Below are 24,858 nucleotides of genomic sequence, written 5' to 3'. Positions count from 1 at the left end.
ATGTTGCTGCCTGCGATACCTGTCAGCGTCGGAAAACACCTCAGGTGCTACCTGCCGGTCATCTCCAGCCGATCACTGTCCCTGTGGAACCGTTCTTTCGTGTTGGATTAGACCTGCTCGGTCCCTTTCCCACGTCATCCTCTGGAAACAAATGGGTAGCCGTCGCAACTGATTACGCCACCCGATACGCTATCACGCGGGCTCTCCCTACCAGTTGCGCCACTGACGTCGCGGACTTTCTCTTGCGTGACATTATCTTACTTCATGGCGCCCCGCGACAGCTGCTCACTGACCGTGGTCGTAACTTCCTCTCGAAAGTTATCGCCGACATTGTACGTTCCTGCTCCACTCAACACAAGCTGACTACCTCATACCATCCTCAAACCAATGGCCTGACAGAGCGGTTAAACCGTACTCTTACCGATATGCTGTCAAAGTACGTTTCCAAGGACCACCGCGACTGGGACATTGCCCTTCCTTACGTCACATTCGCTTATAATTCTTCCCGGCACGACACCGCCGGATTTTCTCCCTTTTATCTGCTCTACGGTCGCGAACCGACCTTGCCCCTTGACACGGCACTTCCTCCTGCTTCGATCTCAACAAGCGAGTATGCGCGCGACGCCATCGCTCTCGCCGACCATGCACGCCAGCTTGCCCGTGCTCGACTGACGGACTCGCAAACCACTCAGCAGCGTCAGTACAACGCCCGCCACCGTGACGTACAGTTTTCGCCTGGTGCGCTCGTGCTCCTCTGGTCGCCCTCCCGTCACGTCGGACTTTCAGAGAAGCTCCTTTCGCGATACACAGGGCCCTACCGCGTGCTGCGCCAGGTGACGCCTGTGACGTACGAAATTGCCCCTGTGAGCTCAACCTCGTCATCTACTGTGGCACCTAGTGATGTTGTGCACGTCAGTAGGCTCAAGGCCTACTACACTGTTTCCAAGTCCGGCCTTTAGTCGCTCCGGGACGGCGCTTTTGCCGCCGGGGGTAGTGCTACGGAATAGTATTACCCATGACGAAGAGGCGAGCAGTACGAAGACGACGACAACGATTGGAGGCTAGCGCGGGCTGTTGCCTCTTGGCCAAGTGCGGCGTATTACGTTGTAAATATACTTGTATATAGCTTTTCATTTGCGTCTTCTTACGTAACAATATATATATATATATATATATATATATATATACATACATACTTTGACTGTGATACAATTAGAATTATTTGAAATTAGGCTATCAGCAAGCAGGCAAATAGTATTGTATGCTGTCCAAGTACGCTCTCGTCTGTCCTGGTATACAAAAAAGACACTTCCTGCCTAAATATCGCACTTTTATTCTCGGCTCACACCTAAATCTAAACACAACAATCTGTTTACAGAATGGTCGTATATATTTGATGGTTTTTGAAATTATGTATATGTTTAGCTATTCTGTTCTCGCTACTTAATGTGTGCTCTTTCATGACAAGTCCTCCAGAGCAGGTATTTTTCACTGTGACACAACAGTTACAGAATTCCTAAATTTTTCTTGATACGCACGTGTCATTGTTTTCAGTGCATGCACCTGTTATTATGTTTATTATACCCCATTGGCACTGAGCGAAACAGAGCGTGCGTTGTGCAGCCAGCGATTACGCGACAATGTGCGTGATCGGCAATCACGTGGCTGAACAAATGAGGCTGGGCCCTAGAAGCGTTTAATACACACTGCTGACTTACCACCTCGGTTTTGTATTTCCACTGACGCCACGGACATTATTGTTATTTCATATTTTTCTGATATTCACTGCACAGAATCATTTCATAAGGACTGGTAGAATATGTGGCCATGTGACGTGCCTTCTCAAGATAATTTCAAGCAGTCGGGTGTTTTCAAAGTGATGCTACTTTCATTTTCAGTTCTATGCACGTACTGCACTCATTTGGATCTTAGGATTTGGTAAATCGTCCCACCCATGCATGCTGGACGTTGTGGAACAGACTACTGCCACTTCTACCAGTTTTTGGAGGTATCGTTGGGAGAAACCAAGGTATAGACATTCTAAGACTTTAGTAAGACATTCCATATACTTATACGCTTTTTATTACATCCATAGCTTCCAAAAAAACTACCTCAATGGAGAATTCACAGAACAGGATTCACTGGGGAAGTTTAACTCCATGCTTGTGTCTTCCAAGGAGCCCAACACACGGCGTAAGTACTTCCCACGTTTGTATTTAATTGTTTGAGACCAAAGAAAGGTTTACAGTATCATATTTCACAGTATACACTCTTCGGTAAGGAAAAGTAACAGTAGGCTTGTGTGACCCTTACAGCTCAATTTAAAGCAAATATGCTTCTTTCAAGCAGTGTAGAGGATATTTTCATTTCCCCTATAACTAAACCAAGCATTCTAAGGTGTTATCCTTGTCTGCCTATAGACACGGGCTTCGTTTTCGGCAATTTTAACACAATGTCATATTTAGTTCCCGCTTGGTGCCTGAAAACCATACCTATGCCGCTTGTGTGCAGGCTGGCTAGGCCACTTGAATGCAATAAATATTGGTCGAACATTACACATAATGAGCCTTCGTACTTTTACTAAGTGTGCGGTCGGTACTATTCTCAGTCAATGAAGGACACTGGGGGAATACCTTAGGGAATTCGAATAAAACGATAAACATAATATTTAAAGCGTGGAATATTCAGGAAAATGGTCGTGTAACCCTTTCGAACACCTATGGAAAAAAGGTTTTGGACCAAGGCAAATTTGCTCCTTATTTATACAATATTTAAGCTCGGTGGTAGTTATTGTTTTCCCAGAGCAGCTCATTACGCTTTTTGACGACCGGGAATGCTTTACTACGCGATGCAGCTTTTGCTTAGGAGAAAACACTCACTGAGGGACAACTGCGATGTCCTCAGTTAAAGACATGCAAAACAGAGGAATATTTTTCACGAGACTACTTTCGATAAAGCTTCTTGCATTTTAGAAAGTTCAATTCTAGTGAAACTATTAAGGAAATATTCATATTGTTAGTATGGAACTGAACACTGAAATTAACCTTTTCCACAATACGGAGAAATTATGAAACGTTAGTCTACTCTGTTTACAAATCTGCAGCTCCGCACCAGAAACAGGTATTGTAGTTCTGTAAACTGTATCTGTCAGAAAGGCAAAACTGGACAAATTTCATAAATGAATACACAGGTTTCGCGAAACTATGGCAATATTTACTGTGGTTCTATTCAATATTTGTTGGTATTCCTTCTCACAATATGCTGCTAATAAATTATAGGTATATGTCTGAGTAATGTATAACACGTCAATGTTTTTCGCATTAGATTTATTATGAGATAAAGTTGAGGGATTTGCAATATTGTCTTTTATTGCATAGTTGCAGTTTGAAGCATGATACACCTGTCGTTATTATTTTCTTGCTCTGAACAATAATGGTAGAAAAATAGAAGGCCTAAATCAAATGTTTCCATGATACAGTCACAAGACTTTGCCGTTTTATTTTAAATTCCACAAACCACATGAAATGTGGCGCAGTAGTTCTATAACACATTTATTTCTCCATTCCCGTAAATTTAAACTGCAGCTCTTGCGCAACATCTTCTCTTGAAGTTATATAGCACCAAGGTCGTAGTTAAGTCACAGATTTTTAACTATGCGTGCACATCGCCCATAAACGGCATATATTTTCACCAAAATAAACAACGAAACGTGGTTAGTTCACCAAGTTCCCTCGTGGTACCTTGTTAAAACCCGGAGGATAAAAAAAACGAGCATTCAAGAGCTTTTTTTCAAAACTCATAATTACATCCTAGTTCATAAATTTTATCCACATAACAACCATTACAAGCCACCTCCTCATCCGCTAAATGTGAACTACATGTCGTGTACGGTGGTTTTAGTACAGCAAAAAAACGTTGCCGATAATGATCATCTAACGCTTTGGAGCACTTCTATTGGTATTTTACAAAAGCCGGTAATTGCCTGATACTATTTAGCCTGAAACCGTCGGCGCAACAGCCGCAGCCTTCTGTTTTTTAAATTTTTTTAAAAACTTGTTGAAGTTCTGGCAAACGGATGTTTTTCACGATATCAAGCAAACATTCGTACACAGTTCGTAAAATTGTGATTCCAAAGCGGTTGCACGCTTCAATAAACATAATTATTCTAACACTAATTATTCACACATCATACCTTACATGCTACCTCCCCCTTCCTCCCACCCACGCATCTTCCGTGAAATATGAACCGGGGGTCACGTACGGTAAACCGCACATGACACAGAATTCTGTGAGTATAGTATGTCGCCTAAACTATGACTGCGCGCCATCCATGACATGCCTCCCTTCCAGACCAAATATAAATAACATGCCTCATTTAGCTCAACAAAAATACTAGAGAAACATACAACGCAGCAGGCAAAATACATGGTTTAATAAAGAACTTGAGGACAGCCCAGCCGCAAAAAAGATTTCTGACGCAATGCGCGAGACCGTGCGAGACCTAAACAAGCGCCCTTCAGTGCGGACCTTTCTGGATTCACGGCTCACGTCCAACAAACCTCTTTTCAATGTTAAATGAGGCAGTGAGCATTCAGTAACAATTGTGTTTGCTGCTTACTGGGGTACAATTTTATGTAGAATGAAACTGTGGAAAGAAATTTTCAGATACCAAAATTTTTGTGTAAGAAACGAAATTTGTGGGGGTTGCAGTTCTTAAGAAGCTAAATATGCAGTTCTTTTTTCAATACCAATTTCGAAAATTGAACAAAGCAGGGGCGCTATAACGTAAAACTATTCCAAACTTTTCTATTCCAATTCTGCAATCAACCCACTGCGATTGGCGAAGAACTTTTTTGGACCACCCCCACATCAACTGTCTGTCACGCGACGTCATGAAAACAGCGATAGCTCCCCGCCTCGTATGACGTGTACACACTCATTATGCCTAGTTTGACCGAACAAAAGGAAAATAGTTATTTCTGATTCGACGACGTTTTGCCATTAGCGCTCGGCTATCGGTCAAGTGTTTGGGACTGCACCCACTTCACCTGCCTCTCACGTGACGTCACATAACCGCGAACACTTACCGCATCACAGTTACGCCTACGCGATAAAGATGCATTAATATGCCTAAAGAAACTGAATTTTTATCTGAATAGGCACACGCTGCCCCGTTCCAAAAGTAATAAAAGATGGCTGCCGCCGATCGCTCCGGCACTGGCTACTCGCTCCTGCCGGAGAGAATGGGTTTATTTTCGTGTAATAAAACTTATTGCGTGGCCGTGTAACGTTTCCGAGAAATTTCGCCACGTTTACGACGTCGTTCTTCCAACTTTTTTTGGCTGAGGATCTGTTTTCGCGTCGTTCTTAAGCTTCCGTTGCATGCCGCCGCGACTGTCGTCGAGATGCCGCAAGCTAAGTAAGGGAAAGTGGACCAATCACAGACGCCGGCATCAAACTCTTCATCCGGTTATCGATATTCAGTCCAGTGGCTCGGCCTCATCGTATCCAAATCCACTTGAGAATGCTCTTCGCCTCTTGTGAGCCAATTAGATAAGACAAGCCGCTCAGTGGAGGCAATGTTATTCGTTTTTCAAGCAAAGAAAAGTGACCTCCTATGAGCGAGAGGAGCATTTGATCGGTTTGTTCAAACAACCCTGCGGTTGACCGCCCGATGCTTGCATCGGCTGTTACGCAAATTGGGCGTCAGGAGATTGGAATAAAAACATACTGCAATAATTTTACGTTATATGGCCCCAGCTGCCCAGTGGAATAGTTTCGGCCTTTCTAATAATATATTATGCAGAAGAATGGCAAAATGTATCCTCGTATTAAAAAGATAGCTGGCATGACTAACTGCATTCACTTTAAAAGTTGTAAACTGTAACTCGTGCAACATTTCTTCTAGAATATTAAAATTTCGCACCTTGCCTTATGATATTGTTCCGAACACATCCGCCTATTTTATGAAAATCAAATTAGCGGTGCAAAATTTCCGGGCCGCTAAATCCCTCCCTCCCTTCCCTGAACCATAGCCATCGGCTTTCCAATCCTCCTTAGAAAGGCATTGAAGAGTCGATGCTAGAAACATACGTAATTTGCAAGATTCAAGCTGCTGGCTTGCTGTTGCACGAACAATCACAAGGTGACAGCTCCAATAAGCCAGTTAAAGCGGCACGGCACGACAATTGAAATCGACACTCGAAGACATCAGCACTAGAGAGGCTTATTCGGGCATAAATATGAATTAACCAGGCGGGTCTTGTAATGAATAGTGAACGTTTCGCGTTAGTGAAGGCACCTACTACGAAAACTAAAGCAAGGCAACTCACCGCAGCCTCTGCAGGCTGGGCAGGCGCCATTTCGGCGTTATATGAAGAGTGCAAAAAATATAAGAGGCAATACAAAAGCAGATGGGCAAATCTCAAGGTAATTACTCAACATAAAGCTGAAGAGCTCATTAATAAATGAAAGGTACGACCCAAAGAAAAAACTTTCAACCGCTTGTATAAGACATTCAAAAAACAGGCATGTCAGGAATAGAGCACAACGCAGCTTTCCAGCAAGGTTCTTAGAAAGAATATACACCAGACGCTGGAAGCATTGATGGAAATATAGATATCGAATTACACGTCAAACCTTCATGCCTTTACATCTCTGCTGTCATCGAGCTGGGGAGAAATGGTCCTTCTTTTACGACCACCAGGCATATAAAGCGCGTTACCAGAAACCGCAGGTTACTGGTGATACAACTTCGACAGTGCGATTAAGCGCTCAGAAATATTCAGGAGTGAGTCACAGTTTAAACCATCTCGTTGAGAAGTGAAACAACTGCAATTCAAGATCCGAGGACGAAACCCCTGCGACCGATGCTGCACACGCCAAACCTCTTGCTCATCACCTCGCCAGTTTTGTCGTACGAGGGAATGTGCTCGTAAGAGGACGGTAGCAGCAAGCGTGCGCCTCACAAGCATGGAATAGACTGAAACCTGTGTTGGCCTCTATGATACTTTTTATGGGCGTATGCTGCAGCAATCCCCAAAATACTGGATAGATCCGAGCCAATAGCCCCGCTTGTACATACCGTTGCATTCCCGACATAAATATCACGGACCAACTTAACCATGTTTCTCCAGCCTTTCTAGACGAGAACCTAATAACGTTTGCCCCCCTTTACGTATTACACTCAGCTGTAATGCCAAAGATCGGTTTTGCTTTTTACTACATTGAAAACCTAAGCAGTGCGTTAAAACTTACGTCTTCGCTGATGATCACTACATAAATGCAAAAATTGTGCGAAATATCAAAACAACTGTGGCCTAAATGTTATGTGCTATTTTAAACAGTCATTGTCATCGAAGCTGTTCCGGATAACTGGAGAGGGAACCAAACTTTTCCAGTCACTAAAGATGCAACCTATGATTGTGCAGAATTTGTAGTCGAACTTATCAGTACTTGTTTAAAATTATTACGACAGGTAATTTAGTCTCACACCTCACATCTTTGGAATGGCGTAACTTTGTTCACACTGCTCCACATCGTTTTCCTAAAGGTCTTTCTTACCACAACCAAATAGCTTTCTTTATTCAATAGCTGAGATTATGTTACGGTTGCTCTTTTTTTCCATATTTCGAGAAAGGCATTTTACTTTGTTACAAAGCTACGGCTACTTTTAAAATTTCCTACTCGGAATAAGTATCTCTCCTTACTTGACTGCATACGCAGCTTCCTCATTGAGGGGCAGCTATTTGTTTATGCTGATGCACGCTTATGACGAATTATCTTGTAGTTTTCGGGGCACCACAAGCCACAGTTTTCAAACGCATACTTCTTTTAAGTTACATTGTTTAACTCCCTGTTGTTATCTATTCTAACATTCGTTTGTTCGCAGATGATTACGTCACTTCCTAAAACAAACCCTTTCGGTACTCATTTGGTTCAAAGTAGGCTCAATCGCATAGCCTTGGTTGTAACCAATTGTAATTTTTTTTGATCGCTAATAATACGAGCTACAAATAATGTGAGTAGAATTATTTGCCTACGGCAGCCGTTTTGAGCCTGCCTGCCTGCCTGCCTGCCTGCCTGCCTGCCTGCCTGCCTGCCTATCTATCTATCTATCTATCTATCTATCTATCTATCTATCTATCTATCTATCTATCTATCTATCTATCTATCTATCTATCTATCTATCTATCTATCTATCTATCTATCTATCTATCTATCTATCTATCTATCTATCTATCTATCTATCTATCTATCTATCTATCTATCTATCTATCTATCTATCTATCTATCTATCTATCTATCTATCTATCTATCTATCTATCTATCTATCTATCTATCTATCTATCTATCTATCTATCTATCTATCTATCTATCTATCTATCTATCTATCTATCTATCTATCTATCTATCTATCTATCTATCTATCTATCTATCTATCTATCTATCTATCTATCTATCTATCTATCTATCTATCTATCTATCTATCTATCTATCTATCTATCTATCTATCTATCTATCTATCTATCTATCTATCTATCCATCCATCCATCCATCCATCCATCCATCCATCCATCCATCCATCCATCCATCCATCCATCCATCCATCCATCCATCCATCCATCCATCCATCCATCTATCTATCTATCTATCTATCTATCTATCTATCTATCTATCTATCTATCTATCTATCTATCTATCTATCTATCTATCTATCCATCCATCTACTTACATCTGCCCTGTGACCCAAGTTGTGTATCTTCTTGCGCCACTAGTTACGTGCTCCCGGTCGTTATGCATAGTGGCCATTCCATTGCCGCAGTTCAAGCTTCATATCTTACTCTCATCATGCCGTCGTCATCATCATATTTAGCTCGACACAGTGTCCAATCAATTGAAGTCGTAGCGCTTTCTCGGGGCTTAGAAGCGTAGCAGTGTTCTAAGCTGTCTAATAGTCTAGGCAACTAGGTATGTGCTCATCTCGTGATGCCTACGTGGTCGTTGTATCGTTCTCATTTCAGCTTTGTCATCCAGCACTCGTCACGGCCTCGTCATCATGCCATCGTCGTCATACAGTCATCATGCATTGGTTGTCAGACCAGCATAGTGATACCATCATTGTCGTTTTTGTTTGGTTATCTGACTTTCGTTATGATGCCGTCTTCACTCCTTCTACTCCAACCCACTCTTCTAAGTTGTCAAATACTTGGGCTACTAGACCGTGATGCTGTTGTGATACTTGCATCGTCGTCATTCCAGCTTTGTCATTCGACTATTATCATGCCGTTGTCTTTCCGCTACCGTTGTAAGCGTCATCTTCATGCCATCTTCGTACCTTTTTCGTTTTACCAGTGTCGTTCACTTCGGTAACGTCATCTCATTGTCGCCATGCCATCGTTATCCTATCGCCTTTGCCCTTCCATAGATGCCAATCGTTCTTTTTCTATGCGCGGGAGTCATAGTGTCCTGATTCACTTCTGATTAAGCCGCTCTTGCCGCGCCATCATTGTCAGACAGTTGCTATCATGCCGCCATGGTCAGACTATTTTCGTGATGCCGTCGTGGTCGTGCCATCATCCTCACTCCATCTTTAGCATCCAATTCTCGTGTTGCCAGTGTCCTCACACCATCTTCCCCACAAAGGTTTTTTGATATGGCATTACCATACATTTGTAGCGATTACTTTATCCTCATGCCATTGTTACTGCATCGTCGTCACACAGTCCTCGTCATGTATTCGTTCTCATACCATCGTCGGGATGCCGTGCCGGTCGTGTCATCTTCATTGTTGTAACTTTGTCATCTGGCTCTCGTTACGCCATCGTCGTCATAGCACTGTAGTCGTGGCATCGTCGTGAACTCGGCGTTTCAAAACTGTCATCATTTCAATATAACTATCCCATCGTTGTACTACCATCGTCATTATATTACCGTCGTCGGTTTCTCGTGATCGTTCCTTGTTTGTCATTCTGTCATAATCAAGCGGTCAGCATGCAATAATGACTATAACGCCATTGTGATGTCATCATCGTCATTCGCGGTGTTGATTCAAGCACGGAAGGCAGAAAGAATAGACGAAAGGCGTTCAAAGTGCGTCGCGCAGTTTGGCGAGAGCAGGATGATGTCGTCCAGGTAAGAAAGGTATATAGACCACTTAAAGCTGTACAAGAGCGTGTCTATCATGTGCTCGAAGGTGACTGCATCGTTGATCAAGCTGAATTGCATGACTCGAAGCTGATAAAGGCCATCTGGCGTAACAAATGCGGTATTCTCACGGTCCATGTCAACGACGGCAATCTGCCAGTATCCGGAGCGCAGGTCTATCGATGAAAAATACAACACGCCGTGCAGGAAATCCAATGCGCCGTCTATGCGTGGCAGTGGATAGACATACTTCTTTATTATCTTGTTTAGATGGCGGTAATCTATGCAGAATCGCCAGGTGTTGTCCTTTTTTACCAAAACAACAGGAGAAGCCCACGGGCTCGACGATGGTTCAACAACGCCCTTGGTAAGCATCTTATCAACCTCCTCTCGTAGTACTCGGCACTCTGTGTGACACGCGATATGGCCGTCTGTGAATAGGCAGTGCATTGCCGGTATGTATGCGGTGCTCAACTAGGGAGGTTTGTCCCAAAGGCTGACCGTCAAGGTAACAAACGTCGCATGACGAAGCTCGTCATCAAGAAGATCGTGTAGTGATCAGCATCACTGTCCGGTCCCATCGGTTGTGTGCAGCGACGCGTTCGTACATGCCAAGCCATCCTTCGATGTCGACTTTGTCGGTGCGGTCACCCGAGAAGGGGCCGCGGTCACGCAGGTGGGTCAAGACTACTGACCGTTGTGGTGTCGCGGATTCTAACAAAGCGTGTGCGCTGGGTGCTGACGCCGTGGTTAACCCAGCAGCCTTGGTCGTCTGTCAGCATGGTGGTGCGGCGAAGAAGAAGTCCGCTGCGGAGTTCCGTCTTCTGCAATACCCCGCACCTCCACCAATATGAAACGGGCAGAGACATAAGGTTAAATGGGACCATGTTTGCTCTGCAGATTATATGGCCGGTACAACCAGTATGGCCGAACGTAAGCTTAGCCGAACTACATTGTCTCTTTCTTCTTGTTAGTGATTATCGTCTTTGTCCCTCTAGTGGTACCGTGACAATATTCAGCCGCCTAATTAATGAAAAGCATTTGCCTAGCATAAACTGAAAATTTGTATAGCAGAGCGGCTGTACATCACTCCCTCCTCTCTCACATGGCTTCTCCCGACGCTCACGTGCTAGCACCCTAGCTCGCTTGCCCGGAACAGCTGCACACGCGCGCTCATTACATGCTCTGACGCCAGTACTGGAGAGGGCGCGTAAGGTGCGCTTCATACGCTGCTTGCTAGAGGGTCACGCCCCGCCTCCTGGCGTGCGCTGCACTTCCTCTTCGCCCTGCTTTGCTCATCGCCTGCATATCGTGCCATGCGAAAGACGTTTGCTCGCTTAACCTAAAGAACACTTACACCAAGGTGCGAGTGCAACTAAGAGACACGTAAGTGAAAGATTAAGGTCACATACCATTTTTTACCATGAATATATTAGAAGCTTGCCGGGTTTCTCCCGGCATTCGCAGCTAGCTGGTGGAGCGAGAGCTGCGGAGCAAAAGCAGGGTATAAATAACTACGCAGATCCCACGCACTGTGGTTTCGATGTAAGCGGAGCTTTGTCTACAGTTTGCTTTCACTGGCGTCATTTGGCGGTGACATATTGACGGAATACGACATTCGTGACGGGATGCGAAATGTTACCTTGCCTGCTCCGCTTGTGTTTGTTCTTGCTCCGCTCGACGCTTTATGCGAGCCTTCGTCTCATCGGCACTAAGTGGACGCTTCGGCGCCATTCTGGGTTGTAGCGTTGTAGCTCCCAAAACTACTTTCTCTCTATTTCCTCCCATATATTGTCCCCACCTCCTCCCTCTATTGCCGTTGCTGTTGCGAGAGACATGGAGGCAAGCGCGGCAGCTCCTGGACAGCATTTACGAGGAGTCACGCCCAGTTAGGAGTCCAGAGTGCATTGTGCAGATTGGACGCGGTGTAAATCCTGACACGAGCTTCTCTGGTCGTCTTTCTTTTGTGTCACACTCCTGTAATGTACTAACGCGATAGCATTAAGGGCCCTTTGTCGCAGAAAATCTGGTGTCGACGCCTCGGGCATCGCTTCGCGAATAATGGTTACCAACCACAATCGCACCGGCTCTCCACGTGGTGCATACCTTATCCTATATATTTTCCAAAGTTATTCCCCGGAAGTTTGAGAACGACAGCCCATAAGCAAATATCATGCAATAAAAGACTGAAATCGCATACCTTATATGTTTTTGTGACATGGCCACGTCTCGACCACGTCCCGCCGCGAACGGCGTTAGTAGCGTGCGTCTCAACTACGTCCTTACGTGGCAGGCGTTAGCGGCGTACCGAACATCAGCAGCGCAAAGCAGCAGCAGCAGCCATGGGCAAGTCGAAGGAAGGGGTAAAGAGAGAGAGAGAAAAGATTTGAAGGAGGGGTGGTCGAAGCCTCTCAGTCCAGGGCCCCACGGGCCTCTGCCGCCTGCCTGACCTGGCTAATTAAGGAGTTTTGTTCTGCCAGGTCAGAGCGCACGAGCTGTGCCTCCCACTGCTCCATTGTCCTACCGATATTTGGCCTATGAGGGTGCTTAGTGGATTCCCACGTTATGTGTATTAGGGTAGGTATGCCACCGCAGCAAGGACAGTTGGCCCTATAACGAGTGGGATACATGGTGTTTAGCAGTTTTAAATAGGGGGAACACCCCGGTCTGTATTTTACGCCAATCCGCGGCCTCTTCCCCGTTAAGTTGTGGGTGAGGCGGCGGGTATTTTCGGTGGACTCCGCGCTGATGACCAAGGAGGTCTTTGGCATTGAAATTGATGGAATCTTGTGAGGGATAGTGCGGGCGCTTGGGGTTAGAAGAGGACGCCGTCGCTCGGTTAATGAACCCTCGAGCTAACGCGTTAGCCTTTTCATTCATCGCCTACTCTGGTCCCCGGGCCACGCGGGGTTACAGGGGTAAAGAAGCTTCGTTTCAACAAGCATCACGCAACATCGTGACGCGGCGATAGTGAGTGGAGCCTACAATGGAGAAGGACCAGCGCGCGCGTGAGCGAGAAACGCGTCCTTGGATGCGCGCCCTCTCCTTTGGTGCGCAGTAGAGGGAAGAGGGCGTTCTTGGCATCATCATCATCATCATCATCATCATCATCATCATCAGCCTGGTTACGCCCACTGCAGGGCAAAGGCTTCTCCCATACTTCTCCAACAACCCCAGTCATGTACTAATTGTGGCCATGCCATGCCTGCGAACTTCTTAATCTCATCCGCCCACCTAACTTTCTGCCGCCCTCTGCTACGCTTCCCTTCCCTTGGAATCCATTCCGTAACCCTTAATGACCATCGGTTATCTTCCCTCCTCATTACATGTCCTGCCCATGCCCATTTCTTCTTCTTGATTTCAACTAAGATGTCATTAACTCGCGTTTGTTCCCTCACCCAATCTGCTCTTTTCTTATCCCTTAACGTTACACCTATCATTCTTCTTTCCATAGCTCGTTGCGCCGTCATCAATTTGAGTAGAACACTTTTCGTAAGCCTCCAGGTTTCTGCCCCATAGGTGAGTACTGGTAAGACACAGCTATTATATACTTTTCTCTTGAGGGATAATGGCAACCTGCTGTTCATGATCTGAGAATGCCTGCCAAACGCACCCCAGCCCATTCTTATTCTTCTGATTATTTCCGTCTCATGATCCGGATCCACCGTCACTACCTGCCCTAAGTAGATGTATTCCCTTACGACTTCCAGTGCCTCGCTACCTATCGTAAACTGCTGTTCTCTTCCGAGACTGTTAAACATTACTTTAGTTTTCTGTAGATTAGTTTTCAGACCCACCCTTCTGCTTTGCCTCTCCAGGTCAGTGAGCATGCATTGCAATTGGTCTCCTGAGTTATTAAGCAAGGCAATATCATCAGCGAATCGCAAGTTGCTAAGGTAGTCTCCATCAACTTTTATCCCCAATTTTTCCCACTCCAGGTCTCTCAATACCTCCTGTAAACACGCTGTGAATAGCATTGGAGAGATCGTATCTCGCTGTCTGACTCCTTTCTTTATTGGGATTTTGTTGCTTTCTTTATGGAGGACTACGGTGGCTGTGGAGCCGCTATAGATATCTTTCAGTATTTTTACATACGGCTCGTCTACACCCTGATTCCGCAATGCCTCCATGACTGCTGAGGTTTCGACTGAATCAAACGCTTCCTCGTAATCAATGAAAGCTATATATAAGGGTTGGTTATATTCCTCACATTTCTCTATCACCTGATTGATAGTGTGAATATGATCTATTGTTGAGTAGCCTTTACGGAATCCTCCCAGGTCCTTTGCTTGACAGAAGTCTAAGGTGTTCCTGATTCTATTTGGGATTACCTTAGTAAATAGTTTGTAGGCAACTGACAGTAAGCTGATCGGTCTATAATTTTTAAAGTCTTTGGCGTCCCCTTTCTTATGGATTAGGATTATGTTAGCGTTCTTCCAAGATTCCGGTACGCTCGAAGTCATGAGGCATTGCGTACACAGGGTGGCCAGTTTCTCTTGAACAATCTGTCCACCATCCTTCAACAAATCTGCTGTTACCTGATCGTCCCCAGCTGCCTTCCCCCTTTGCATATCTCCCAAGGCTTTCTTTACTTCCTCCGGCGTTACCTTTGGGATTTCGAATACCTCTAGACTATTCTCTCTTCCATTATCGTCGTGGGTGTCTCTGGTACTGTATAAATCTCTATAGAACTCCTCAGCCACTTGAACTATCACATCCATATTAGTAATGATATTGCCGGCTTTGTCTCTTAACACATACATCTGATTCTTTCCAATTCCTAGCATTTTCTTCACTGCTTTCAGGCGTCCTCCATTCCTGAGAGCATATTCAATTCTATCTATATTATACTTCCTTATGTCAGCTGTCTTACGCTTGTTGATTAACTTCGAAAGTTCTGCCAGTTCTATTCAAGCTGTAGGGTTAGATGCTTTCATACATTGGCGTTTCTTGATCAAATCGTTCGTCTCCTGCGATAGTTTGCTGGTATCCTGCCTAACGGAGTTACCACCGACATCCATTGCACACTCCTTAATGATGCCCATAAGATTGTCGTTCATTGCTTCAACACTAAGGTCCTCTTCCTGAGTTAAAGCCGAATACCTGTTCTGTAGCTTGATATGGAATTCCTCTATTTTCCCTCTTACCTCTAACTCAATAATCGGCTTCCTATGTAGCAGTTTCTTCCGTTCCCTCTTCAGGTCTAGGCTAATTCCATTTCTTACCATCCTGTGGTCACTGCAGCGCACCTTGCCGAGCACGTCCACATCTTGTATGATGCCAGGGTTAAGCGCAGAGTATGAAGGCTATTTCATTTCTAGTCTCGCCGTTCGGGCTCCTCCACGTCCACTTTCGGCTATCCAGCTTGCGGAAGAAGGCATTCATTATCCTCATATTATTCTGTTCCGCAAACTCTACTAATAACTCTTCCCTGCTATTTCTAGTGCCTATGCCATATTCCCCCACTGCCTTGTCTCCAGCCTGCTTCTTACCTACCTTGGCATTAAAGTCGCCCATTAGTATAGTGTATTTAGTTTTCACTCTAGCCATCGCCGATTCCACGTCTTCATAGAAGCTTTCGACTTCCTGGTCATCATGACTGGATGTAGGGGCGTAGACCTGTACAATCTTCATTTTGTACCTCTTGTAGCGTTCCTACTTAAAGGACACAGTAAACGTAAAGCCTTGCTGTGGAACTGGCGTCCATCTTGTCTACATTTTTATTCTCACTTCCTTCTTCTCTTCTCCTGAACCCAGACTCCTGCGCTTCTTCATCTTCTATTCCAAGGCTCATACCGCTTCACCCTTCCAGGTTTCTTTTGCTAACCCCTCCTGGGGTAATACTTGAAAACGTTTCCAATCGAAGCACATTCAACTGAGCCACGTTCGCCAATGTACCACACAGTCTTCAATATTCCTTTCTGAGTGGCCGTCTTTGTCACAGAGTAAGGACCATAAAATTTGGCATTGGATTCTCTTACTCCTTTCCTAACTAGAATTAGGTCGGTGACTTGAATGTCTGGAATGTCTGAGCAATGTCTCTTGTCAAAATTTTTTTCATTCGTTTACGGTACCTCTCCTCCTGTGATTTCTGTTTCCTTTCCTCGACGATCTGGAGATTTTCTAACAGCCCAAGTTCACGGTCCGCCTGAAGAATAGGGGTTTCTCCTGAAGAAGCGAATTGCGGGCTGCATCCCAAGCCGCTGGTGTAGGAGCGATTGTGATGTCTTACAGCTGCTTCTAAAGAGCATTTCCAACCACCAGGGAAACTATCGTACATCCTGATGTATTGTTTAACATCTCGTATAGCACGCTCTGCAAGCCCATTCGCTGCGGGATGGTATGGCGCACAGAACTGGATTGATATATTATGGTCTCGAGCCCATCTTGCTAGCTTTTCGCTCTTGAACGCTGGACCGTTGTCACATACAATTGTCTTGGTTGTCCTAAACATATCCCGTTCGAGAAGGGCGATGACACTATTCGCATCTTCTTTTCCTGCCCGTGCCGCGACCATCCTGGTGCATTCATCTATGGCCAGAAGAAAAGCTTGCGTTTTTCGGACTCCTTCTCGTTTCTTATTTAGCTCGGCGAAATCCAGGTGTATAACTTCAAAAGGCACGTTTGAGTGGCAAGGTATTATCATGGCGTCCGTAGGCTGCTTATATTTCACTTTGTTGATTTGACAAATGTGGCATGAACGAACGTATCGATTGACGTCGTCTTTCATGTGAGGCCACGTAAATCTCTTGACTAGCTTGTTGTAGGTGCGCCAAAATCCGTCGTGCCCTCCAGATTCTGGGCTATCGTGGTACAAATAAAGCACCCTGGAAACCAGCGTTGGCGGGACTTGATAGCGACCTTCCCTAAAAATCAATTGTTCAGTGCCTTCCCACAATTTAATTTCATTGATTTCTGCCGATTGTTCGTTGTTGGCCTGTATCATCAGTCTAGACAATGCATCTGCATCAGTCAAAAGGGGTCCAGGTCTGTGGGAGATGGTGAAATCGAACTGCTGCAAATAGTTCACCCATCTGGCGATACGTCCCTTAGGTTGGGTCATATTCAAGAGATGAGTGAGGGCTTGGTGATCGGTGAACAAAGTAAACTTCGCACCTTCTAGGTACGTACGGAAGTACTGAATTGCTTTGAGGACTGCAAGAGCTTCCTTTTCAGTAGTGGTGTAGTTGACTTCAGGTGGCTTGAGGGTGTAGCTGTAGTAACCTACTACGTGTCGCTTTTCTCGGCCGGATGCTTCTGGACATTTCTGGTACAAGACTGCACCTGTCCCATAGTGTGAGGCGTCGGTATTCAGTTCAAAGGGTAAAGTGAAATCTGGTATGCGTAGAATAGGGTCAGCAGATATTCTGTGCACCAGATCACGGTAGACTCTCTCACATTCCTCATTCCACTCAAATGGAACTTCTTTCTGTGTTAGGCGCGTGAGGCATCTTGTTTTGATGGCAAAGTCTTTTATGAAGGGCCTGAAATGTCCTGCTAATCCCAAAAATACACGCAATGAGTGTACGTCATATGGTTTTACCAGTTGGGATATCCTCTCGACGGACTCTTGTTTCGTGCTTTTGGTAGTCCCATCAAAGACTCTTCCAAGAAACACCACTTTTCTTTGAAAGAACGCACTTTTCTTAAAATTAACCTTGAGGTGTGCCAAGCTCAAGGCATTTAATACCTGGGACAGGTGTGCCTGATGCTCCGTCTCTGTTTTGGAGAAGACGATAATATCGTCTATGTACACGTTACAAAAGACACCTAGGAAAGGCTTCAGGACTTCGTTCATAATCTTCTGGAACCATGCTGGTGAGTTTTTCCAGCCGAAAGGAAGCCGGTTATACTCGTACAGGTCGAAGGGCGTGATAAAAGCAGTGTACATTTTTGTTTCTTCGGTTAGCGGGATCTGCCAGAAACCTTTGCACCATTCAATACGTGAAAAACATCGGCAACCACCTGTCTCATCTATAATCGTGTCTATCTTCGGCATGGGAAATGGTATAAGTTCTGTCTGTCGGTTGAGAACCCTGTAATCTGTGCACAGTCTGAAAGTTCCATCTTCTTTCGGCGCAATAGTTATGGGAGAGGCGAAGGGTGACACCGAAGGCCGGATTATATTGGCGTCTAGCATCTCCTGCAATTCCTTCTTCAACCATATCTTGCGCTCTCTTGACATGTTGTAAGGTGATTTTCGGATGACGGTCTTGTCGGTGAGTTCGAAAGGCACCTTGTGTGACGTCATCGCCGGTGGATAGCTTCCTATGCATACTAGTTCAGGATAGGTCGTTGCAATATCATCCGCGCAATTGACAACTCGCAGGTTATCCTTTCTATCCGGCTGTGTCTCTTGCCTTGATAGTCCTTCCACTAAAACCGCATCGTCCCAGTATACGTTGATTTTTAGTTTCTTTATATCTGGTCTGGATAGCAGAAAGTCATACGTCACCCCCTCAATCACCAGTACTTCACTCGCTATTTCATGACCTTGGAACTCGATGTTTACTGAGGCCCACTGATTATGCATTGTCACTTTTCCATCGTAGCCTTGCACCCGTAGTACTCTTCCACTATGCAGGTGACTTGCATCTACCAGCTTGGCATTTATTATAGACACAGAAGCACCGCTGTCAACCAAAGCCATCATGTGTCTGTTTCCCACTTTCACAGGGACGTGAAGTAGGCTAGAGCAAGTTAAATAAACAGTCTCAGTTGTGGTCATCGGGTCGGACTGATCACCCTTGTTTATCAGTTTTTTGTCGTCGGAGCCTCTTCAGCGTCCGAAAGTAGGGGAACAGGGTCGCTGTCGTGTTATGCACCCGACCTCTGGGAGCGCGCCAACCCAAGCTCTCTGTGCCGCCTGCAAGGCGGCGCGGTTCTCGCTGATTACGGCTTGACCAATCCGTGCCGGACCGTGTGAAGTGACCGCTTGAGCTAGCGTTTATATTTTCTTCTGAAGTAAATGATATGTCGTGAAGGCACTCCAGGAGCCCGTCCATGGTTTTAGGTGACCGTAGTTGCACTTGCTTCAGGACTTGCGCGTGCAGTCCGTGCATTATTAGGGCTACTACGGCAGACGGAGGAAGCGTAGGCTCGGCCAGCTTTAAAAGGCGGCATTTGTCAAAGAAATACTCTACGAGGGAGCCATGTTTGAATTTGAAATTAAGCGCGGCGTCCCACCTTTGCACTGGGTTGCTTCGGAATGTCGTCAAGAATTTTTCTTTCCACTGATTCCAAGAGTTGCCAGCCTCTTCAATAATGTGCAAATCATACCACTTCCGTGCAACGCCGCTTAAGTAACTACGCATGTTAGTAATCCTGTCCTCATTAGAGTGCCAGTTGTTCTTTCCAGCGGCATATTCATAGAATTCAAGCCGACCTTCTGGACTTGATGACATGCCGTCGAATGCATCAGGTTCTACAAATTTAGTCACTGGCTTCTCAGCGTTTAAAGAGCTTATAAGCGATGTCACCAGCTGGTTTTGTTGCGAAATCTGTTCTTGTTGTAGCCGAAGTGCTTTCAAAACGAGGCTCACCTCTTCCGTCGACGACTGTGATCCAGAGTCCTTCCGACGCATCGGTTGAACTAATTCGTCGAAGATCACCAGAGGCAAGTTCACGTTCACAGCACCCTTCCGACGTAGTTCATCAGGGTCCATGGAAGCCTTCTCTAAAACCAGGTTCATGAGTTCTGCCGAGTTGAGTTCGCGAGGTAGTTCCACCGCTGGTTCATCTTCAGCTTGGTATCTCGAAAAGATGATCTTGTCCGCGGAGGTCTCCTCAAGGAAAAATCTCACCCACATGTTGGAGTTCGCTGTCGGCTGCGCCAAAATAATGTAGCGTTCCTACTTAAAGGACACAGTAAACGTAAAGCCTTGCTGTGGAACTGGCGTCCATCTTGTCTACATTTTTATTCTCACTTCCTTCTGATGATGATGATGATGATGATGATGTCCTGGATGAGTTTGGCGCTTACCCACTCGCGGGGATTGGCCAAGAGTCGGGCAGACTTTGCTTATGTGTTCAGAAAAGGAGGAAAAAATCTAAAATTTTGTTACATGAATTCTCTTCTCCTGAACCCAGACTCCTGCGCTTCTTCGTCTTCTATTCCAAGGCTCATACCGCTTCACCTCTTATTAAGTTTCACAACAAGACCTGCCACCCTCTCGTTAATGCTATAGAATTCCTGTATATTACCAGCTATATTCTTATTAATCAGGAATCCGACTCCTAGTTCTCTTCTCTCCGCTAAGCCCCGGTAGCACAGGACGTGTCTGCTTTTTAGCACTGTATATGCTTCTTTTGGCCTCCTAGCTTCACTGAGCCCTATTATATCCCATTTACTGCCCTCTAATTCCTCCAATAGCACTGCTAGACTCGCCTCACTAGATAACGTACTAGCGGTAAACGTTGCCAGGTTCATATTCCAATGGCAGCCTATCCGGAGCCAGTGATTCTTAGCACCCTCTGCTGCGCCGCAGGTCTCAGCGCCGCCGTGGTCAGTTGCTTCGCAGCTGCTGGGGACTGAGGGCCGGGGTTCGATTGTTGTGTTCATATAGGAGGTTGTGGCCAAGTACTGCACCAGGGTGGCCAATCCTGCTCTGGTGAGGGAGTGCGTTACCGGTTCTGGTCACCGGGGTCAGGCCACACTCCAGGCCTGTGCGGATTCTTATGCGGATTCTTATCAACACGCGGTGGTCGTGGCGCCTCCTTACACAGCTGCGCGTCACGTGACCATGTGACGTCACGCCAGACCGAGAGACGGGGCCCCAGCTCGCGGCATCGATGGTGGAGGCGAAGCCTTGCGCACCGCTGCTGCGGCGCTACCGAGAGAGGGCACTCGCTGGTGTGACGTCACGCCAGACCGAGAGACGGGGCCCCAACTCGCGGCATCGATGGTGGAAGCGAAGCCTTGCGCGCCGCTGCTGCGGCACTACCGAGAGAGGGCGTTCGCTGGTATGACGTCACGCTAGGAGGATAAATGGGGCTACAGCTCGACTCCTCGCAGTGGTCGGTGCACTGCCTTGCACTATGTCGGATGATGTATAGCCGTAAGTTTAACAAAGGGCAACCATGTCCACACCATAAGCCGAACCAAGGCACAGCCAAGGGTATTGCTTTCGCAATCTTCCAGGCTTAACCAAGCTAAGCCTTCAGCCAATATTCTTTACGTGGTCCTTGAGTCAATGTTTCAGCAAAGTCAGTCTATCCCTCACGCAAAACGTTATTTATGAGGTCGTCCCGGTACAACGAAAAATATTCGAGGACACTTAAGCACTTAAGCACTTGCGAGTTGTGAATGCGAAAGAATTAATTTCCTACTGAACACCGCTGAGCGGTCACTCGAGTTATGGACTCTCCGTGGGCAAGCGAGCGCATTGAGACGCCCTACGCGTGTTTATTTCGCCTTCATTATCATCATCATCATCAGCCTGGTTACGCCCACTGCAGGGCAAAGGCCTCTCCCATACTTCTCCAAATACCCCGCCATGTACTAAATGTGGCCATGTTCTCCCTGCAAACTTCTTAATCTCATCCGCCCACCTAACTTTCTGCCGCCCTCTGCTACGTTTCCCTACCCTTGGAATCCATTCCGTAATTCTTAATGACCATCGGTTATCTTCCCTCCTCACTACGCGTTCTGCCCATGCCCATTTCTTTTTCTTGATTTCAACTAAGATGTCATTTAGCCGCGTTTGTTCCCTCACCGAATCTGCCCTTTTCTTATCCCTTAACGTTACACCTGTATTGAAGAAGAAGAGCAGAAGAACAAGGCCAGCCAGATCGTCTCTTCCATACCTGCTGTGCAACCAGTGGGCCAGCCGGATCGTCAATGCTTGGCACGAGTGTGAGCCGTTCGGGTAACCAGCTGTTCCTGCTCTGCGTCACCTGCCTCCTCGGGTACGAAGAGACGTTACCCTCTGAACTGTTCACTACACCCATTACAATTGGTGGAGGTGCGGGGTATCGATCCCCGTACCTCTTCTTTCCATAGCTCGTTGCGTCGTCCTCAATTTAAGTAGACCCCTTTTCGTAAGCCTCCAGGTTTCTGCCCCGTACCTGAGTACTTGTAAGACACAGCGGTTATAAACGTTTCTCTTGAGGGATAATGGCAATCTACTCTTCATGATCTGAGAATGCCTGCCAAACGCACCCCAGCCCATTCTTATTCTTCTGGTTACTTCAGTCTCATGATCCGGATCCGCAGTCACTACCTGGCTTAAGTTGACGTGTTCCCTTACCACTTCCAGTGTCTCACTACCTATCGTAAACTGCTGTTCTCTTCCGAGACTGTTAAACATTACTTTAGTTTTCTACAGAAGAGTTTTAGACCCACCCTTCGGCTTTGCCTCTCCAGGTCAGTGAGCATGCATTGCAGTTGGTCCCCTGAGTTGCTAAGCAAGGCAATATCATCAGCGAATCGCAAGTTACTGAGGTATTCTCCATTAAATCTTATCCCGAATTCTTCCCAATCCAGGTCTCTGAATGCCTCCTGTAAATACGTACTCCTTACTTCTTACTCCTCCCTCCTCTAAATACGTACTCCTTACTGAGGCGCAGCTATAGAACGCAGGCGACAGTTTCTGCCGACAGGGTCCACGCAGATAACACAGGCCTCCAGAGTGGGAGTCGCGGTGATGGATGGATGGATGATGAAAAGGGGTGATGGCAGTTGCCACCATGCTCAGCTTTTTATTTTTGTTTAACTGTGTTGTAAATTAATAAAATTAGCCATTTTCTTTGCATACTTCTTCCTACACTTCTAACCTTATGCCACCGCTGTGCTTTTGAGCCACCAATCTTCCAATCGCTTTTTGATAATTTTCACCTTATATTTATTTACATGATTATAGTTATCTCTAAACCCTAGGGCCTCAGGAAGCGTGACTCTGCCCGCCGCTTCGACATCGGGATGGATGCCATCACATTTTAGTATGAGGTGTTCTATTGTTTCTTCAGGTTTACCACACTCAGTACACGTGTCTTCGTTAAATTTCTTGTTATAGCTGCGCGTTCTAAGACATCCTGACGTAGCTTCAAAGAGTAGGCCACTGCCTCTTGAGCTATCATACAACGTTTCCTAGCTGAGCTGCTGTTTTCAGTATCGATAAAGTTGAGCTTCCTTTCCATTGAATTTATTCAATTTTTAGCTTCAGCGTTTTTAGCCTGTCATTTAATGCTTCGTCTTTTTTCGTCCACGTGTCTGGCATACTTACTGGTAGGCTTCCTAGTTATTTTCGGACATTGTGAGTCAATGCTCTTTCTGTATAGGTATTTAAATACCTTATCTGCCCACCTACTATCGTCCAATTTCCTCAGGTGTTTTTCGTATAGGATTTTACTCTGAGCTTCCCATGCTTGCAGCAATGCCCAGCCCATATTCCCCTGTACAGCCGCGTTTGTGGTTTTGCCATGGGCACCTAGGGCTAATCTTCCAACAGCTCTGTGATTTACTTCTTGTCTCGACTGAATTTCTGCCCTAAGCACAGGACCACATTCCCGAAAGTAAGCACCGGCACCATTATTCATACCTCTAAGTACTTCATATCTGTTGTACACCCCTCCACCCCCCCTTATTTCCTTATGTTTCATTATACCCGCATCTCTTCGCCCTTTTGCTACGAGAGACTGTTCGTGCTTTTCCGCGAACACCTGCCCTTTGTTTATCCATACCTCGAAATACTTGTATTCGGCCACTTGGCGTATATTATGGCCTTATATTGCAAGCTCCTGATCAGTTGTATCGTTGAAAAATATGCCCTCCGGACTTAGCGGCGCTAAAACTGCAACTTAGGTTCTCTCCTTAGCCTGCGCAATAATTAACCAGAGTTTGCAAACCTTTCTGGCTGTCTGCTAACAGTAAAATGTCGTCTTTATACATTAAACGCGGTAGCCGCTGCTCAACCTTTCTGCCTAATCTGTACGCCCGATTATACCCTAGATTGCTTCCTTGTAGCCTTCTTTCTATACTTATCATATAAAGCATGAATAGCAGCGGTGATAGAAGGCAACCTTGCCTTAATCCTTTGTGTACCTCGACAGTTGTCGTACTCCTAATTCCTCCCCATGTTATTTCAACAATACTTTCTCAATATATTTCCTGTAGGAAATGGATTACCTCATGACCGATACCTTCACCTTTCAATATGTTCCAAAGGAGTTCCCTGTTCACGTTGTCGCATGCATTGCTTATGTCTTGGAAGGCTAAATACAGAGGTCTATTTTCCACCTTAGCAATTTCTATGCACTGGGTAAGCACGAACACGCAATCTTCTAAGCGTCTACCACTTCTGAACCCGTTCTGAAGTTCCCCGAGTGTTCTATTACTTTCTACTCATGACGGTGCTTTTAATTTCACTGCCTGCATCGCCAGCTTATATATAACTGATGTTATCGTAATTGGTCGGAAGGATGTTATGCTCGTCTTATCGCCTTTCCCGTTATAAATCAAATTTATTTTACTCTGTTTCCAGCTGTGCGGAATTTTCTTATTTGTTACGACTGCCTCCAATGCATCTGGCAGCGTTTCCTTGCTTCTTGGGCCAAGTTCATTAATTAACTCGATTGGAATTTCGTCTATCTCCGCGGACGTGCTTTTTGGAACATTTACTTCGCCGTTTTTTTAGTTAAGATTGGTCAGTTCTAAGCTGTTTTCTATTGTGCTATACCGTGCTGCTCCCTAATTTTGGGCGATTATCCTATCGT

The 24,858-nt window shown here is 45.7% G+C and overlaps 1 protein-coding gene across 3 annotated transcripts in view; it reads left to right on the top strand.

Annotated features, from left to right (window-relative positions):
* LOC135919710 (uncharacterized) overlaps positions 1 to 24,858 on the top strand; it is a 106,264-nt gene that overhangs the window by 33,606 nt on the left and 47,800 nt on the right. For all 3 annotated transcript variants that reach the window (XM_065453569.1, XM_065453570.1, XM_065453571.1), the window contains exons 2-3: positions 1,899 to 2,029; positions 2,096 to 2,193. In XM_065453569.1, coding sequence (XP_065309641.1) covers positions 1,899 to 2,029; positions 2,096 to 2,193 — 229 coding nt within the window. The remainder of the gene's footprint in view (positions 1 to 1,898; positions 2,030 to 2,095; positions 2,194 to 24,858) is intronic.

The sequence above is a fragment of the Dermacentor albipictus genome, unplaced genomic scaffold (assembly GCF_038994185.2).
Source record: "Dermacentor albipictus isolate Rhodes 1998 colony unplaced genomic scaffold, USDA_Dalb.pri_finalv2 scaffold_35, whole genome shotgun sequence".
Taxonomy (NCBI): Eukaryota; Metazoa; Arthropoda; class Arachnida; order Ixodida; family Ixodidae; genus Dermacentor; species Dermacentor albipictus.
The sequence above is the reverse complement of the archived record's forward strand: the minus strand, read 5'-3'. Positions and strand labels throughout refer to the sequence as shown.